The sequence below is a fragment of the Toxorhynchites rutilus genome, chromosome 3, assembly GCF_029784135.1.
Source record: "Toxorhynchites rutilus septentrionalis strain SRP chromosome 3, ASM2978413v1, whole genome shotgun sequence".
In the NCBI taxonomy this organism is placed as follows: Eukaryota; Metazoa; Arthropoda; class Insecta; order Diptera; family Culicidae; genus Toxorhynchites; species Toxorhynchites rutilus.
The window spans coordinates 325,446,092-325,463,149 of NC_073746.1; the positions used below are offsets into that span (position 1 = coordinate 325,446,092).

Below are 17,058 nucleotides of genomic sequence, written 5' to 3' on the forward strand. Positions count from 1 at the left end.
TTTTTATAGAGATGTTCAGCTTCCTGGGCTGCGTTGCCTCTGAATTGAAGAAAAAGATAGAAACCGCGAACGTCACCGATAAAGGTAAGCTGATTTTGATTCAATGAGACAGTACTGTTCGGAATAGGACGGTATGCAGCTGTACTTTATCTTTTAAATGCCTAAGAATTCACCAGTCAATGCCTGCAAAATCAGGTTCCAAGTTCTATGTGTGAATTTTACATCAAGTATTAACCACGAGAAAAGAGTCCGACGGACCATTGCTGCACGCGTCACAGAGCAATTTATTGGAAATTACAGGCCACTGAAAACAGTGTGACATTTAACACCTACTCTCAATGGCTATTATTGTACACTTTCGTTCACTATGATCTATTCCTGTGAAAATTGGCATATGCCTCTTTGTTTAGTTAAATATTGAACATACGAATGTAGAAATAATGATTATATTGGGAATATCTTGCTGATATTATTCTTTGTTAATTCTTTTCAAGAAATGGAACGCCGCTCTGCGAGTGAGTTTCCTACGCTACAAATAGTTACTAATCAGACAGTTCTAAGTCTGATGAGTGATCCTTATGCAAAAGTACTATCTAACCAAATGCCTCAATTTTTTCTTTGACCGGTTTGGAACTTACCGGCTGTTCTCTGACGCTTGTAAAGCTTGAAAAAACAATCTTCGACAATCATTCGGTTCGATTCTTTAGCATTTTTTTTAACGGTAACGTTAAATGGCAAAAACTAGATTTGGCATTTTGTTCTTGGAGTCACCGTCGAAAATCTGTTCTAAAACAATTCCAAAAAAAAAATGTCGAACGTTATCACGGGACAATGCTGTACGTCTTCCATAATTAAAGACCACGGAATGTTGAACAAATTCAACTGTACTCGACACTATGGGCCTGATTCGTAGGGTAGCGAATACACTACGAATACACTTCACGGTGGAAACGGTATAAAACGCATTCGCGATGACAACGGTACGGTGTCGACATCTGGATGCGAGATTAGTTTCCCACTAAATTCATCATTATGATATCAAATTATCTTCAGATTAAATTTTTGTATGAGATTATTATATCACATGAAGAAAACAAAGTTTTCCACTCACATTGAATACCAGTTTTATACGAAGAAGTTAATTTTCATTAATGATTTTTTATTTGAAAGGTGCTCATTCTGCCTAAAAACTCATCATTATCTTCGACACTTCACTAACTCGTAAAACGTAGTTCAATGGCGTGCCGTTTATTTCGTTTCCACCGTGAAGTGTATTCGAGAATCAGGCCCTATGTGTGAAAGTTGGCATATGGCTGAGGTTTTCTTGTGTTAGGACAAATACGAGAAATATGAATATATAATTGGATAAACTATTAAAGAGTAAGACGTTTTCGAATGGCACTGTACAGGGTGTCGCATTTATTTTATATTATATTTTTTATCATAGTTTAATTTTTGGACATAAGGATAGTATTCAGTCGAATCCATTTTATCCAACGACTACGAAACTCCAAAACTTTTGATGTTATATCTAAGACGGAATTTCTGGAGACATGCGAAACACCCTGTATTCCCATTCACACTTCCTATGTCTCTTAAAACAACCAACAGCGACGCCGGATCGTTCAGTAGTCGATCCTCTGACGCGTCTGGAAAACATGTTGTGGAAACTTGGAACACTCAGGGAAACCTGGAAAGCCCAACACCGCTATTCGAACGAAAGTGATCAATTCATCATGCTCGATAGTTGCATGACCGGCAGCGGGATTCGCCTGCCAAGTGGTCGCAGCCAGCTCTATAAAGCGTTCCGACTAGTTCTGTTTCTGTCGACCTCGCTGAGGTGGTCAACATTTTTGCTCAATTTCTCGAAATGGGGCTCCTACGGAGCGGCTTTGAACAATCTTCATGTTTTGACCGCAGTTTTGGTCACACTAGTGCGAGGGATTTGGATCCAGATGAACATCAAGGAATTTACCGAGGCGAAGAGCTACATCAACGGGCGTCGCTTCCGACCGAACGATGGACGTTCCACAGAGATCCGTCGTGAGACCTATCAACAAATTCACTTGTTGGTTACGGTGTATCTGATCGCACAGGCAACAGCTTACGCACCATTGATGGTGATCGATTTACGTCGTATTCCTCCGCTGCGCAATCCTATTGAGGTTCGCGATATGACCAGCGATGGTTTCCAGCTGTTCTTGGATAAATTGTACGCCGTGATGCTACTACCCTACGGAGCTTCAGCAGTAACAAATGTCCTGACAACATATATGTTGTTGGAAGGATTCATTGTAGAGATGCAGATCATAGCTAACTCTTTTGGTGAGATATTCGACAGTATCGCCAATCAACCGGAGGATGATTTTTGGCGAGAGTTACAAGCCAATTTCAAGATATGTGCGGAGCAACACATAACTTGTTTGAATTATTTGAAAAATACGAGACCACTTCTTAATGGAACACTGTTGGTTGTGTATTTTTCGACTGGTTTCTTCATATCCACCGGAGCGGTGTATATCATGTGGACAAAAAAATTGGAAATGTTCAAATTCCAGATATTTTACCTAATAGCGTTCAATGTTCTCGAGTGTTTCTTTTTCAGTATTTTGGTGGAACGCATCAAACGAGTGGTAAGGACTCACACCTTCGTTTTCCGAGAACATCAATCGAATGAACTTATTTATATCGTTGTGATCATAGCATAATTCCGTCGGAGAGCAGGTGTACAATCTGACATGGCATACCAACCTGAGATACAATAAGGCTTTCGAGAAGGATTACATTGCGATCCGGGAAACCATGTTGATTGTGATGCATTCAGCGGAGCGCCCCCTGGGCATCAGCTGTGGAGGACTCTTTGAGCTGGGAATGGAACGTTTCTACGAGATGATGAAATTGTCCTACCAACTGGTTATGTTTTTGTGGAACGTCGCTGATGACTGAGACGTTTGCAGTTTTGCACATATTTGGAATTTCTTTGCGAAAATGTATGTCGCTTTCGGTGGAATGCACAGTTGAGTTGAGTGTGATTATTAAATTTGCTGTTCGTTTTGAATTATTATACACCTGTTCTACGCTGAATAAATGATGGGTTTCATCATGAAGACTTTCACCCATATTCCGAAATCCAATTGGACTTCAAACTCCGAATTTTTTTTTATCCACGAATTTTTTATATTAAGGCTCATTAGTATTTTAGCTGTAACAGAGCCGAATTTTAATCGTGTACATGTCACATGGTTATCATATCTATAATTAGCACATTACACAGTTGCCATTCGCCAGTATTCCTTCTATACCATTACATATGGTGGTACATTCACACAGTAGCCATTTAGGCGTAAGGGTATTCTTTCTGTTCTTCCATTATCCAGTTGGACCACCGGACAGCGGAGACAGTTGTTTGATCATTGTTGAGTTATTTATAGAACAGTAGCCCGATGTGTCTGGCAGAGCAGAGCAGTTGTATGGATGAATCGATCTTATTTCGACCGTGGATCGATCTCCATCGCTGATGATTGTTGCGTGGACGTAGCTATTCTGTAACAACACAAAGATGATCAATGAGGGCCCTGAGTTTTGAACTCACGATCGATCGCTTACTAAGCGAACGCGCAACCAATGTGGCTACGGAGACCCCCTCAAACTCCGAATTGTCCGCAATCATCTGATTTTTTTTGACGTAGGACTACGTCTTTCATTTCTATACCGGGGTGTAAAATCAAAGTTTCGAAAACGAAAGCGTTACGCCGGAGACCGAGATTTTGAGCGTTAATAGCTCCTAAACAACTGAACGAAATGGTATGATAAACACTTCATTCGAAAGATAAAATGTCCACGCGTTCTATACTTGTTACTTTCTGATCCAAAAACTTGTTTCAATAGTCTTAAATTTGCTTTCAAAACAGGCTATTGAAATCACTAATCGGTATATAAGCGAGCGCCGCTCGGAAATCCACTCAGTTCTAATTGAACAGCGATTGGAGCGTGTTGTCGCTGTTGTGGTGAAGCTCTTTATTTATCATGAAAGCGCGGATGAACGGTGTCACCAAGAGCCTGTTTGTGCACCTTAGGCCAGAAGGGAATCCATCAGGAGGAGAGTAATGCCACAAACGGTTCCCCGGGAAGATCTCGAAGCAGCCGCTACACACACACACACATACACGCACGGAATTCTTTCCGTTTGGATGCCATTCAGCATCGAGAAATATCCGGAAAATAATCTGCCAGTTCCTCTGGGAATTTAATAATACATTCATTTGAAAGAGTTTATTTGAATGTTTTCTATCCATGTAACACTGTGACCAAATATGTTTCAAGCAAGTGCTATTAACAGATGGTTATCGAGTTAGCATAAACCACTGGTGGGCTTCCAGTATCGAGGAAAATGTGGAAATATCCAATCGTTACTGAAAATAATCTGCCAGTTCCTCTGGGAATTTAAAATTACATTCATGTGAAAGAGTTTATTTCAATGTTTTCTATCCATGTAACACTGAGACCAAATACATTTGGTTTTGTGATTTTTCAATCAATCGCAATTAACAGGATAGCTTCTGAAGATTATTCTTCCCCATCAGTAGGATATTTCCGTATCCAATATTGGATGCATAAAACCTTGTGCCTCCAACGTAACGCTCTCGTTTTCGAAGTTCTCCAAATATACATTCATTCAGAATGAATTCAGATTCAACTTCAAACAAATGATCTCTAAATCAACGATAGTCCTACGTCACCCTTGCGGTTATACCATAGATATAACCCACTTCCTGTTTTTATATTTATTTACGATCTTCATATGGACATTATCATGCCTTGTCAAAAAATTGAAGAAGCTGGGTACGCTTTTGTTCACTCATCGAGCTTTGGTATAAAGGTATTTTTTACTCCCCTCCCCCTAAGAGTTGTTTTTTCACGTTTGTTCCGTGGTAAAGTAGTGCCCAAACAATGGAGATTTCAGACTTCCCCCTCGTTTGCCTTACCAGAGAGTAGTAATTCCTTCAAATGTAATCCTACGTCGGAAGATATTTCTTCCGAGGACGTGTCACCTCACCCTACTAAGCCACCCACCAAAAACAATTACAAACCTCTCCCCTGATTTCTCCAATATTTCCACTCCCGTGTCTGAGTGGTTAGTGTCACACCTAATATGTCGGGTGTTTGGGTTCGATTCCCGTTCTGGTCAGGGGAATTTTTCGTCAAAGAAATTTCCTCCTACTTGCACTGTGATCACGCGTATTCTAGAGCTTGCAACTCAGAATGCATTCTAGGCATTGGCATTGAAATCGCAACTAATTACTAGTAAAAATGACGCAAGTAATACTACGTTGAGACGGCGAAGTTCCTCTAGGAACGTTAGTGCCATTTAAGAAAGCTACTATCCAATCATCGATCTCACTTCCTCCCTCTGATGACTATCCGTGAGCACGCAAATACGATTGCTGCTGGTAAGCACTTCGCCCTCGAATATCGAGTATATATACCATCCCATGACTTCCGAAATTTGAGGTGTGATAACGGAAACAGGTCCGACGAGCGAAAAATAGAAAGAGAAGCTTATTGTGCCAACAAGGAGTGCTGTGCCACTTGCGGAAAGCAACCTTGGGCGAACCTTATGCTCAGTGCGACTGAGCATAAGTGTCCATATTGCGGGGAACCCCAAACGTCCTCTTAGTATGTGAAACTTACAAAAGATAAACAGAAGCGCTGGGATGAACAGAAGCACTTTTTGAAGGAACACTCGAAACGCACTTTTGCGGATATTTTGAAGGGCACTTGCCCACTGGCTCAACAGCATCAACCATTGATCTAAAACAATGTCTTCGCTTCGCTGCCAGTTGACGAAATGGAGGCGCACTAAGTTGGTGAGGTTACACATTTCGTTTTCAAAGGGAATCCTAGGCGCAAAAACCCATTTCCCAAGTTCAAGGACGAGACCCATCGGTAAAATCCAGTTTCTCCTGACTTTCGAGGGAATAGTTCATCTTCGAACGACGAACGACTCGAGGGAACATTAAAACCTTATCTGTCCCTGTTTTACCGTCAATAACAACTTCCCAGACAAGATTTATAAAGTTGTCTAACATTGTGAATCAAATCTTCACGTTCTTTAATGTTTCCAACTCCATCAGAACCACTGTCGCCGCAACGCTTTCAGTAGTTAATAATTATTTGCAGCCATTGATGCAAATATTGCCCCCTATTGCAATGATTATTTCTCTCGCTTTTTTTTTATTTTTTATCCCAACAGTTTATTTTATTAGGCTCATTTAGCAATTCAGCTGTAACAGAGTCGAATTTATTCGTGTATTTTTTATCTTAAGATAACTTTTGTTGTATTTTACACTGTTACCATTTTTAAGGCGTAAGAGTATCGCTATCTATCGATAAACATTTGTTTTATCTATAACACAGTAGCCGTTTAGGCGTAAGAGAATTCCTAATTCTACCGATGCACAACACATGTCGCCTTTTTTCGGCGTAGGAATATTGCTATTGTTCGAATGTTCACGGATGAGCCGTTCACAGCGGGACTTGTGATATGAGGCTTCCTTTGTTGCGTTATTAATAGTGCCAATTACCGATGCAGCAGACCGAAAATGTGAGCGGTAAGGAACTGGGATTACCCTCACATGATGATTGTTGCGTGGACATAGTAGCTAGAATAACACACTAAGATGGTCAGACGATGTCTAATTTAGATAGAGAAATCAGAGATATCACTGTTTTACAGTGGAATTATCGTAGTCTTATCCCCTAACTTCAATTGTGATATTTTTGTTCTGTCCGAAACTTGGCTTTCTTGTCAAAATGATCTCTCTTTCCACAATTTCAATATTACACGCTTGGATCGTGATAACCGAAACGGAGGGGTACTATTGGTGATCAATAAATGCCACTATTTTTTTTTTAGAATTGACCTTCCACCAATAGGAGGGGTCGAAGCTTTTGCTTGCCATGCAAACATCAGAGGCAAAGACCTCTGTATTGTCAGCTTATATTGGTCTCCGACAGTTAGTCGGAAGCAGCTTACTGACATGTGCTCACTCCTTCCTGAGCCACGGTTGATCTTGAGAGACTTCAACTCTCACGGAACCGTCTGGGGGAACAGTACGACGACAACCGTTCATTGTTGATATATGAACTTTGTAAAAGCTTCAATATGACCGTTTTGAACACTGGGGAAACAACACGTGTACCGAAACCTCCTGCTAAACCAAGTGCTTTTGACCTTTCGCTTTTCGAGCAAAGGACTATCGTTAGATTGCAAGTGGAATGTAATCCAGGATCGCAACGATAGTGATCACTTGCCAATCACAATTTCTACCACCAAAGGGTTTAATTCTTCTGAACCAATAAATGTGGCATACGAGCTCACAAGACACAGTGACTGGAAAGAATATGCGCACGCAATTACTCTAGCCATCAATTCCAGAGATGGTTTACCTCCTTTGAAGGACTATAACTACCTTTCTCATTTGATCTATGACAGAGCAGTTCGCGCTCAAACGAAACCCATTGCAGGTTCCACTATTTGTCGAATGCCTCTTAATCCATGTTGGGATAGTCGGTATTATGTCGAACTTTATGTCGAAAAATCGGGTGCATTCAAAGCTTTTCGCTCATCGACAAATGAAAGCGAGAAATATTCACATCGATGACTTGTGTGTGACCTTCTTTTTTTCAAATTTTTCGTTGAAAAAATTAAAAATGTTAAATAGTGCGGCAAAGTGATAATTTTTTTACCAGTTCGAGCTAGTGGAAGTAATCGGAACTATTGTGTTTATTAAAAAAGGAAGCGGCTCGTGTCGAGCGCGCTAGTTTCAATAGTAAGCGGATCGCGACGACGCGCGCAAGGATTTATTGGAAGCGGATCGTGACGACCGGACAAGAGTTTATTGGAAGCGGATAGTGACGACCGCGCAAGGGCTCGTTGGAAGCGGATCGTGACGACTGGGCAAGGGCTCGTTGGAAGCAGATCGTGACGACCGCACAAGAGTTGGAATCGGATTGTGACCACCGCGCGAGGTTTCGTTGGAAGAGGATCGTAACGACCGCGCAAGAGTATTGGAAGCGGATCGTGACGACCGCGCAAGAGTTGGAAGCGGATCGTGATGACTGCGCAAGAGTTAATTGGAAGCGGACAGTGACTAGAATTAATTGAAGCGAATCGAAACGACCGCGCAAGAACTTAGTGGAAGCGGTTCATGACAATCGCGCTAGGTTTGATTGAAGCGGCTCGTGACGACCACGCAATATTTCATTTGAAGCAGATCGTGACCGCGCCAGGTTTGATTAAAGCAGCTCGTGACGACCGCGCAAGGGCTCGTTAGAAGCGGATCGTGACGATCGCACAAAGGCTCATTGGAAGCAGATCGTGACGACCACGCAAAAGTTTATTGGCAGCGGATGGTGAAGACCGCGCAAGAGTTTATTGGAAGCGGATCGTGACTGCAAATTTTCTTTTCACTTATTCGCAAATGTGACGAAATAGACGGAAATGATAAAAGCAAGAATCATCAATAAAGAAACTCCACGAAAAGAGCAGCCACCCATGCTCACAGGGAGACATTCAGGGTAATGGCGGAGATAAAAATCAAGCGAGGGCTGCCAATGGGGAAGCTACAAGCAAAAGACAAGAAATATAAAAAAAGTGAGAAGATTGTAGACGAGGGGCTCATCTGTGTCGTATTGAACCAAGAGGTACGGTGAATCTCAAGCGTCGGATTCTTGCGAAAGCAGAACACCGGAATGGTATGATTGTCCTGAGAACAGTCACACGTTGAAAAGACTCGTGTTACAGGTCAACAACCAACGGTCATCTCAAATAGAGGCAGCAATAGGGATTCCTTCACAGATCAAGCCACAGATCAGGATGAAAATTCAAAAGGTGAAGAAGCACAGCGAACGATACGCAATAGGTGAAATTTAAGTTTGAAAAATTACGTCAGTTTGAAGAAGCATGAAAAGATGAGATGCGCATAAAATGTTGTATCATTGGAGGGTGGCATAAAATGTCAGAAATTGAAAAAAACTGAAGAGAGGCAAATTTTTCTTCCATTCATTCCCTAGATTTATTTTTTTAAAGATGGGGGAGGATGTGCTGATTCCAGAGTGCATATTGGTCAGGTATAACTGTCTCACAACATATGTCCCCCCTTATAATTATACTTTAGCATTAAAAATAGATGTAGAATTTGGCTCCTTTAACCCTCTACCGTTTTTTATTTATCTATAAAATCTACTCCACTTTTATCTCGAATTTCCGACTTTCAACATAAAATACTCCTAGCAAAAAGCTGCCAGCATAAAAACAATGTATATGTGTGATAGATGAGACGTTCTAGTGGGGTTGAACATTGAAAATAATGTCTGAATAATTTGAAAAGAGAGTCCGTCTAAAGGCGGGCTTGGGCTGTAGAGGGTTAAACTTATGTAACTGAAGTGAACGATTTATGAAGAAAATATGGACATTATTTATAGTGTTCACCGTGGACATTGGCCATTCTTCTCCTTATTATCATTCAATGAAATGAGACAGATTCGATCCACAGATTCCTACTTAACTTTCAGCAGATTGCCGCCGGATGTTTTCAGTACAACTTTCATAAGGGAATCGTTAATGGATTAACTATCTGTAAGCGATTGAACAAATATTCACTGAACCGCGGCGCCACTTATTGCGTCAAAGATCATCGTCTTATTTATTTTTCTTCTTTTTCTTTGCTCAAACTATAAAACAACACAACTGTTCATTCACAGCACGAATTTTCGACGATTGACTTCCTGCCATCACCCACCAGCGAAGAAAAATCCTCCGTTCCGCACATGTTTTGTTTTCTTTTTTCACACAAATTTTCACCCGAAACGGAACATAATGAGCCAATATGTTTAGGCTTCCATGTGTCGGTTTATTTATTTTCACACGTTTCGCCAGCGTGGTTTTCCAATCGCCTCAGACTAATTGCTTTGTTTTGTTCGCACGAGTTCCTTTCTTCGCGATGGGTGGTTCGGTGGATTCGCGAGTCGGAAGAAAATCCCCCAACGCGGTACGATCGCGGTGGGGCAACGATGGTTACTGCTTCATGAAGGGTCAAACTACAAACTACACACTCCCAGACACTCGAGTGGTCAGGACGAAACCCACTTTGTGAGGGAACGAGAAGGAATATGTCATTCAACTGAATGTGACACGGTCCAAATGGGACCGATCATTTATTGGTGGGTGAAAACCCGGGAAAAGTTCCACTAGCTTGCATTGCTCGTCCCTTTGAGCAAGTCAAATCAGTTGGCACGACTCAGTTTACCAACCATACTCTTTCCATCATCATTAAATAAACCATGTCGAAATTGTTGGAAGGATAAATAAACTATTTTCTCCAAATTGATCATGTGCGCTTCAAACAACTTACAGACGTTGATATGACATTCACATCCGCCGGATTCGGTACTTAAACAATCGGTATCCATCTTTGGCCACTTTGTGCAGGAACATAGCTCTCGAATTTCCAAATCAATTGTCACAAAAAAAAACACAAAAACACGTTAAACACAGAGATTCTGTCACCTGCGCCCGTTGACGTCTTTGCGACGTGTTAAGTGTTCGTATGAAGCTCGTGTCTAAACAATCATGACATTCAAGCCCCTTGCGAATAGATTTCAAAACAAAAGACTACGCCCGTAAACGATCCGGGTGGTTCCCGAAAACACAGACCCACTTGTTAGCTAGCGATCGCGGACTGAGTGAGTGAGCATCATGCACGCACGGTACTTTGTGCTCATACCGAGGCAGATGCTTGCTCAACTTGTTCTAAACAAGAATGAATGGCTGAGCGAATGAGGGAACGTAAAAATACAATCTCCAAAGAAAACCATGCGATTTGAGCATCTCCACTTTCCCTGGTTCGCCGAAAGTACTTACACAGCAGATATATTTATAATTAAAGGATTTTGGCCGTGCACAAATATCTGATCGAGAGAAATGTATGAAAATATATGTGTATCGGCCGAAAGATATGAATCGTAAGCTCATTTTTAGTGCTCCATTTGCGAGGGGTTTAAGATGGGGCTAGTTTCGTACGAACGACCGGGAGGATTTGGAATGATTTAGTAATGTTTATTTCATGCCGCTACCCTCGGTGTCTATTTACGTTAAGGATTTATTTTCAGCCTCCGGACGCTGGCGGTCAATTAGGTTTTTTTCTCCCCCACACACACATTGGCGGGTGTTTATGCCAAATGGTCTGGATTTGAAATATTGGCTGTAAATAAATCGATGCCGAGCGTTACCAGATTCTAGCGGCGTTCGGTAATGTCGAACGTTATTGATCAGTTGGCGATTGAAGCGGATATTTGTCTGAGGTGCAATGAGAAAATTTCCAATTTCGCCAAGTTTAGGGGTCATTTCTCAGGAATTGGGACTAATTTTCAAAGCATTTTTTCCATGTGAATTCTACAACAAAGGAACCATTAACAGAGTTAAATTACATTCTCAGACAAAGATATTGTTCACGTTCTATTTGCCCAGCGTCTCCTGCGAAAACAATGAAACACCCTTTGCAATTAAGCCATGGTGCATGTTTGAAAAACCTGGTAATGACTGGCTGCTTTCTTTTAAGTTGTGTTAGCGACAAGTGTTAATCACACATATTGTGTGTTTTCGTCAAACGAATTTGTTTCAACTTCCACTTATACTAAAACACATCCGCCGAAATACTCAGACTCTTTCACACTTAAAACAGTATTCCGATGTGACGGCTTTAGTATTGTCAACTGTGTCAGTTTCATATTTTCCGTTTGTTTTTCGTAAGGCGTGAACTTTAAACTATTTTTTGCCTTTGACTCACGTGCACTTTAGAGTATATAAAGTTGAAATAAATGTGAAGAAGCCTAACGCCTTTTTAGATATTACACATGTATCGCCATCGTCCGTACCGAATCGGACTAAGGGGTGGAATGGTCAAAATATGGACAACTTAAATTTAACGTATTTTTATTTCACCATACATTCAAACAACATGAACAGCCCTGATTTGTCTAAAAAAATGTGAAGAAGCCTAACGCCTAACGGCACTTCTGTCATGCTGAAACTGTTGGATACAGTGGATCCGCGTACTTTGTAGTTTGTTCAGGAAGGTACTGTTCTTCGAACACATGGACTCGATTTTTAAAAAAAGTTAGCGAGCTCCATGAATTCGGAAATATTCGGTGTCAAGGACTAAAAGGAACATTATCTCGCTGAAAAAAGGCGACATGTGTATCGATAGAATAGGAATACTCTGCGCCAAAATGGCTACTAATTAATAGATGAAATTGTGTTTCGATAAGATAGGAATACTCTTACGCCAAAAAGGCTACTGTGTAATATACAACAAAATTATCGCTAAATAAAAATGTACACGAATAAATTCGGCTCTGTTACAGCTAGATGGGAAAATGAGCCTAAAAAATAGATGGGATAAAAAATAAAAAAAGGACTAATTAATCAAGTAATCACAATTAATGTGGATGGAGGACCAGACGAGAAACCTCTTTTAAAAGGTCATAGATATGGCGATTCATCATTTTAATCAATTGAATCTTGATTCAATATTCTTTGATACAAATGCTCCAGAACATGTGGCTTTCAACCGAGTTGAACGCCGGAAGGCTCTTCTTTCCGAGTGTTAGGTTTAATACATCCTCATGATAATTATGGATCTCACTTGGATGAAAAACTCAAAACAAGGGGTCCGAAACTGGAAGCGAAACATTTTGAATATGCAGCGGAATCGTTAGATGATCTGTGGAACAACCTAATGATCGATGGATATCCCGTTGAAGCCGAATATATTAGAATGGGGAAAAAGTAATCCATTATTTTTGGGTGAAATTCAAACCTATTTTTAAAATGCTTCGGATTGTCCGATTTGGGTCAAATATACACGGTTTTGTTGAAAAAAATTGTTGCCATTGCCAGGTCCGAACCATATGGTGGATGCATTAAAACATCCCAATCAAGCTCTTGGAATTGTGCGACCTTGCGTTGTCCTAATGAAACACAACACCTCTTCTGTTGGCCCATTCTGAACGTTTCTAGTCAGTCGCAGGCTTCAAACGGTCCATTTATTAACAGTAGTAATAATTTAGTGTATTGCACTGAATAAAAAATTTTAAAAAAAATACTTTTTTTCGAAAATAAATTAAATACATGTACTGTTGCAGTATCGGCACCATAAACATCAATCACAATTTCAGCGGCCTGACTTGCATTTTCGCATTTATAAAATAAAAAATGTAAAATGTACCGAGTTTTCTTTTTGTTGACCTCCATTGTTAACACCTTGTAAACTCACAACTGAGCGGAACAAACAAAAAACAACAAAAGATTTTTTTTCACCACCTTTACAACGAGCCTAAACTTGAAATCGTATGATCGATATTACGCGATCACTAAAGCCAGCCAACGAGAACATAATAGATTACTTTTCCCCTACCTAATATATCCAAGATTACGTAAAAAAATCAGTGGTTAAAATCGGTCCACTAGAGAAACTTGTAGAACTCCCACCAGTTAACAAGGTTTTGACTGCAAGGGTTCAACAAACCGGTTGCGGATATTCAGGGGACAGTCTGATTACAGGTCGGACTCGATTATATGCAGACTTGATTTTATAAAGTTTGAAAAAACATGTTTTTCTATCATTCAAATATGAATTGCTATTATAATTACAGTGGAGTAAAAATGGCGATTTTTTAATATTTTGCTTGAATTTTCATCAGGAATTGATTATATCGATATTGCAGTGAAATTAAGAAAGATAGAAGTTGGTTGTCAAAGAACAAATTGTAGAGTGATTTGTGAGACTTATTTTTATTGACATAAACAATTAAGTTTAATATGAATTTTTGGAATAAAATTAATAATTACACCTTGAAAATTACTAACTTTTATGTTTTGACTTTCAAAATGTTATTTAAGTCCACTAATTTAGATGTTCTACTACTGTATCCTGTACTATTTTTTTTTTCATCAAATATGATCATCTATCACCTCCTGAAAGATTCAGGATTTTTTTTTTCATGTAAGAATGGTGTTTTCTGATGAATTAAAAATTAAATTCTTATTTTATTTGCAATAAACGAAAAATATATGCATAAAAACGATGAATTTTTTTGTTGTTGACTCCATAATATACAGGATTCGATTATATACAGTGAAAACAAATCGGTATATAATCGAGTCTGCGCTGTAACACCAATTTATTTTTTGTTTGTTGAGTAATATATACCTAATAAAACTGTGATATCAGATAAGTCATAGTAATTTATTTTTTCGTGAAAATCACAAACTTTTTGTGATGTTCATAGTGTACTACTCCCTTAAGCTCTTCAAATCACTCAAGCCTTCGCTTAACAACTGCCTCCAACGAAAGCCATCTCGCTGCGTTGCGTTCAACATTTTTATAAGTCAATGTATCTATATATGCACTGTGATAAAATTAATATTTAAAATTGAATTAAAAAAAAAACTATAAATTCTGTATCCTTGCTGATTGTCATTTATTCAGTATATGCAGATTCTGCATCTAAAAGTTTGGCGAAAAATCTGTAAAAATACAAAATATTCTGTTTATGTGGCAACCCTGCCTGCAATTGTGACCAGAAAAAAGAGTTTTTGTAACGGGTAAGAATATATTTTCGGAACCATAATAAGAGTATGAATTAAAATGTATTTAACTCTTTGTATGGATCAACATTTAACTACATTCAGATAACGTTTAACATTTAACTACATTCAGATAATAAATTTACATAGGAAAACGAAAACCGTGACAGGAACTCAAATGTCGAGGGCCGTATAAACAGAAAAGTTAGACGATGAATACGATGTACCAATGATTTTTTGAATATTTTTCTATGTAAAGGCAAATTACCTATATTTCCTCCCTAGACAGTTTTCCGATTCATTCTAACATATGGTCGGGGTTCTGCCATATCGAACCAAGCGCCAAAAACATTATTTTGAGATATTTCAATTTGAAGTTTGAGCTCTCACTAATTGACTGTGTCGGATCGAATCTATCATTTAATCGTTCGCGTGTTACAAACAGGATGTCAAACATAATACTCCCTTTCATGCTGTAAGCACACATCTTCGTCAATTTCTGATTCAGAACTTTTAGAAATATGGAAAAAAAACTATGTTTTCGCTAGACACGCAAAACTTTGTTTTCTTTGCAGCCAGAGCGAACCAAGTCCATGATAGCTATTAACATAATATCATTACATAACACATTAGTATTTTGTAACGGCTCTTGACTAATTTCATGAATGGTATATATATTGACTCACTTTTGCTGTTTATGACAAAATAATATCTTAATAAATGATAATAAATTGATTCAACAATGCATTACACTTGGTTCGTTGTGGTTGAACGGGATTTTGAAAAATGTAGATCAGCGCTTCCACACTTCATTGCAGCCCGTAGTGTCTTACTTACCAGATCCCGACGACATTTGATTCCAGGAGCTGTCCGAAGCACAAAAATCTGTTGAAGATTCAGATCTGCCTTCTTGGAGAAAACAATCACTACCCTCTGATGACATGTTATTGGTCTATGGTTCGTTCTGGTTGAATGCATATCGTTTTTTTCACAGTCTTCTACACAGAATTTTTGTTTTGGAGCTGTTGTCAATTATCTGAATGACATGGTCATTTTACAGTCGATAGATTATTATTTTCTGCATCCAATGGTGTAAGTAACTCAATTTTGAAAAAAATGGTTCTTGGCTCGTTTTGGCAGAACCCCGACCATATATGAAATACCTTCAAATCTGTCCTTTTTCCAAGTGATCTAAGTATTTGTTTGTTAATTTAATATTTAATAAATTAATGAATTATAATTTGTATGGAATTTGAACAAGATAGCATTGATCAATCATCAAACCATACATTCATTTCAATCATACGTCACAGCATTACCAGTGAATCCAACGTGGAACGTCTTGAAGTGAGTCTAAAAAAAGACGGGTAGGTAATATCGGGGACATAACCGGTATGACGTAGGACTACAACAAGAGCTGTAAATTTAGATAACCTAACCCAAGTAAAACCCAAGTAGTTTTTTCAGTATCTCCCAGCAAAATTACATCTTCGATATTCCCAAAGAAATAATCCACAAATTATACTGAGCAGTACCTTTCGCAAAACGCCAACCAAATGTGTAATGGTGGCGGCGGCGATAGCAACCGGAAGCAATGGCATGCGGAAAGAAATTTTCATCCTTTCTTTTCAACCGAAGAACACATTTTTCATTTCACATCCAGGTCAAAACGCTGCACTTTAACGCTACGGTCAGAAAAAGTCACCAATAAGTACGAAAACACTTCTAAATTCACACAAAAACTCTCCCAGAAAAAAAGGCGTAACTAATATGAAATATAAAAATCAGTAAATAATAAATTTGAAATTATCCCTCAGTTTTAACACACGTTGATGGCTGATCGATATCTAGAGTGAAACTTCAAATGGAAACCACAGAGCAAATCAAATTATACCTTTTGTTTAATGCAACGTGACATCGAAGAAAGAAACCATACCATGTAAGCTAACGCCCGGATTGCAAGTTGGTTATAGTGGGAAAATATGAGCAGCGAGAAAAACGATTAAACCTACCTATTTTATTCGTAACAATGTTTATTTGTTTTAACTCCTATTTCCACGGTATACGTCATAGTAAGAAACAATGCTGGGGCTATTTCTTATTAGTTTGTGTGTTTGGAATCGAAATCCATCCATCAATTGAGAGATTAATAATCAAAATCTATACGCTTTTTCACTCGGAACATTGAACTGAGCCTCTATATTGAAAGGTTAGACGTAGACCTACGTTAAAAGTTCAATGCTTATGACACTAAATTGCGAGAAAACAAGAATATACGTCCTGTCCCGGCTTACGAGCAACGCAAAACAGTTAACAACACAATCTATCCAACAAACATACAGTTTCAAAGAAACACTTCGCGAACTTTTCCCGACCTAATCATTGCTTCCACCCTGAAAATGATCCAT

General features: G+C 39.1%; 2 protein-coding genes across 6 annotated transcripts in view; one reads left to right on the plus strand and one right to left on the minus strand.

Moving 5' to 3' along the window:
• LOC129775465 (band 7 protein AGAP004871-like) overlaps positions 1 to 17,058 on the minus strand; it is a 108,287-nt gene that overhangs the window by 49,739 nt on the left and 41,490 nt on the right. Inside the window, exons 1-2 of one of the 5 annotated variants that reach the window (XM_055780246.1) lie at positions 9,804 to 10,058; positions 9,570 to 9,735 (exon numbers count right to left, since the gene is read on the minus strand). The exons of 3 other annotated variants lie outside the window; for them this stretch is intronic. In XM_055780246.1, the coding sequence (XP_055636221.1) occupies positions 9,570 to 9,612 (43 nt within the window). In that variant the 5' untranslated portion in view covers positions 9,613 to 9,735; positions 9,804 to 10,058. Of the gene's footprint in view, positions 1 to 9,569; positions 9,736 to 9,803; positions 10,059 to 10,415; positions 10,725 to 17,058 lie in introns of those variants that run through there. One more of the 5 variants, XM_055780245.1, reaches the window with a different exon arrangement.
• Positions 1,644 to 3,063, plus strand: LOC129775464 (uncharacterized). Its single transcript, XM_055780242.1, has 2 exons — positions 1,644 to 2,633; positions 2,704 to 3,063. The coding sequence occupies exons 1-2, from the start codon at positions 1,659 to 1,661 to the stop codon at positions 2,944 to 2,946; spliced, it is 1,218 nt and encodes a 405-aa protein (XP_055636217.1). The 5' UTR covers positions 1,644 to 1,658; the 3' UTR covers positions 2,947 to 3,063.

Coding starts and splice junctions, on each gene's coding strand:
- LOC129775464 (XM_055780242.1), top strand. CDS start 1,659: ATGTTGTGGAAACTTGGAACACTCAGGGAAACCTGGAAAGCCCAACAC. Junction 2,634..2,703: donor TGGAACGCATCAAACGAGTG/GTAAGGACTCAC, acceptor TTGTGATCATAG/CATAATTCCGTCGGAGAGCA.